General features: G+C 38.1%; 1 protein-coding gene across 1 annotated transcript in view; it reads right to left on the minus strand.

Annotated features, from left to right (window-relative positions):
• Positions 1-300: 300 nt before the first annotated feature.
• Positions 301-2,162, minus strand: part of LOC111390227 — a 14,142-nt gene continuing 12,280 nt past the window's right edge. The window contains exon 5 of the mRNA XM_023015234.1: positions 301-1,288. Coding sequence (XP_022871002.1) covers positions 443-1,288 — 846 coding nt within the window. The 3' untranslated portion in view covers positions 301-442. The remainder of the gene's footprint in view (positions 1,289-2,162) is intronic.

Raw genomic sequence — 2,162 nt, forward strand, 5'->3', positions numbered from 1 at the left:
TAGATCATTTATAAATTTGGAGAATATATTGTGGTTGGGAACATTTTCTAATAATTTCTTTTCTTTTGTTAAAAGCAATCATCAATTATTTCTTTTCTTTTGGGAACATTTCCTAATAAATTCTAATAATTTCCTTTTTCAGGGCATGGATAGTGACTACACACAGCTACTTGTAAAATTTGAAAAGAAAAGAAAAAAAAGAAATAATATTTATCCAATTGACTATTGACTAGTTGAGTTGAGTCGAGTCGAGTCGAGCTGTCGACATATTTTAATTTTCATAAAGATGATAAAGATGCATTGAAAAGTTAAAACATCTTTTGATATGAACTATATACACCTAATTACTCTGCAATAAAAACTAAGAAGGATTGAAGAAAGAATAATCAAAGAGCAAAAATATATGGTACAAAAAGTCTTCTTTGAAAACCTTTCTCAATACTCACTCACTCCATCTATAAGGAACTCTCCATCTTTTATGCCAATATATTGACACCCTAGACCACAATGGGAACCCAAAATTGTACTCCAGAGGCTGATCTGAGGCTCCTCCTACGATTAAAGGTAACCATACATACCTGGAGTCCCTCAGATCAGCTGGATTCCAACGATCGGCCATAAAAATAAAGGAACCAGGGAGGTCGGGCAAAGGAAGCACGAATGTACTTTGAGCGAAGAACGTTGTTTGTCGAAATATCTTGTTTCCACCAATGCACGGGTTTCCCATGGTCTCCCACGGGCCCATAACGGACTCGGCAGCATGAGCGAGAGCCTCATTCGGGGCCCAACCAGTGCAGCCGGACGTGATCATGTAATATGTTCCCCGGTGTTTGAAAAGAGCCGGGGCTTCCCGGTGTTGTCCAACGAGTACCTTACTGACGACACTAGCCACATCGAGATAGTCTTCATTAAGCGGACCAATATGAAGCTCACTGTTATCCTCGGACGAGTAGATGAGATAGGCTACACCATCATCATCTTTAAAGATCGTCATGTCTCTACTATCAAACCCGTGTGGCCGTTTACTGTAGAGATAATCAAAAGGACCAGTTGGGTAATCACTGACAGCAACACCTACCGAGGCTTTAGTGTAGTTAACGTCGTCAATATGCATCCACATTACGTATTTCCCAGTCTTGTCATTGTAAATAACTTTGGGTCTCTCGAGAACATTGGACTTGTGTAGGTCGTGAGTCTCGTTATTCTCTTCTGCTGCTAGCACGATACCTTCACTTTTCCACATCCATAAATCCTTCGAAGAATAACATCCAACGCCAATGATATCAACCTGTAAGGTAAAGACGAGTTAAGCAGCACCTAAGAGATGATCTCAATATTCTTTTTGAGTCAGTACCGAGCACGAGCAATGGACAGGAAATGGGATTGTTAGAAAATGCTAGTATCTTAACCCCCAAGGGATTTCAAAGCAACAAAATGCTGAACCATGTAATGGATAGCCATAGACAGACATATATCAGTATATCTAACACAAATTTCGAAAAGTTTGATCCATATTCTTTATTTTGACGAGGTCATTCAAATATACAAAATTTTCGTGTCTAGGTATAAATTATATGCAAGATAATGACTAGCACAAGAATTCAAACGTAATGATTCCACTGGCTGTAAAGTAGAGAGAATCGCACTGAGAAACTCTAATTTGTCGAGTATGTGTTAGTCATCCCGGCCTAGTGAGTCCTTTCTTCCGTGTCTAACCTGCTGCTAATACAATAATCCTATGCACTTGGGAAGGATGTCATATATATAATATAACCTAAAACCTTATTTGCAGGTAATTAAGGAGCACAATGATGTCAATTTCACTTCCATATCCTAAACATCTCTCTAGGAAGGCATCACAGCTAAAATCAAGTCAATTGAACTTCTCGGATTAGTGCAGAATCTTCACTTGAAAAGCAACTTACATAAATCAACTGGATAATCATGTTGCAGTGTTCAAATCATTTATTCCAAGTAACGTAAAAGGATTTTTAGAAAGTCTTTACTCAGGCTTTGGACCTACATATTTGATTTAATCCCAAGCCTCAAGGCTCCCAAGATTGGCTGATTTAGAAACTGTCTAGTAGTTCCGGGTGAATACCCTTATTAATGACTTAGGCACACTCAGTTCTGGAAAAAAAAAAAATAAATAAATAAAAAAA

Source organism: Olea europaea, unplaced genomic scaffold, assembly GCF_002742605.1.
Source record: "Olea europaea var. sylvestris unplaced genomic scaffold, O_europaea_v1 scaffold661, whole genome shotgun sequence".
Lineage (NCBI taxonomy): Eukaryota > Viridiplantae > Streptophyta > Magnoliopsida > Lamiales > Oleaceae > Olea > Olea europaea.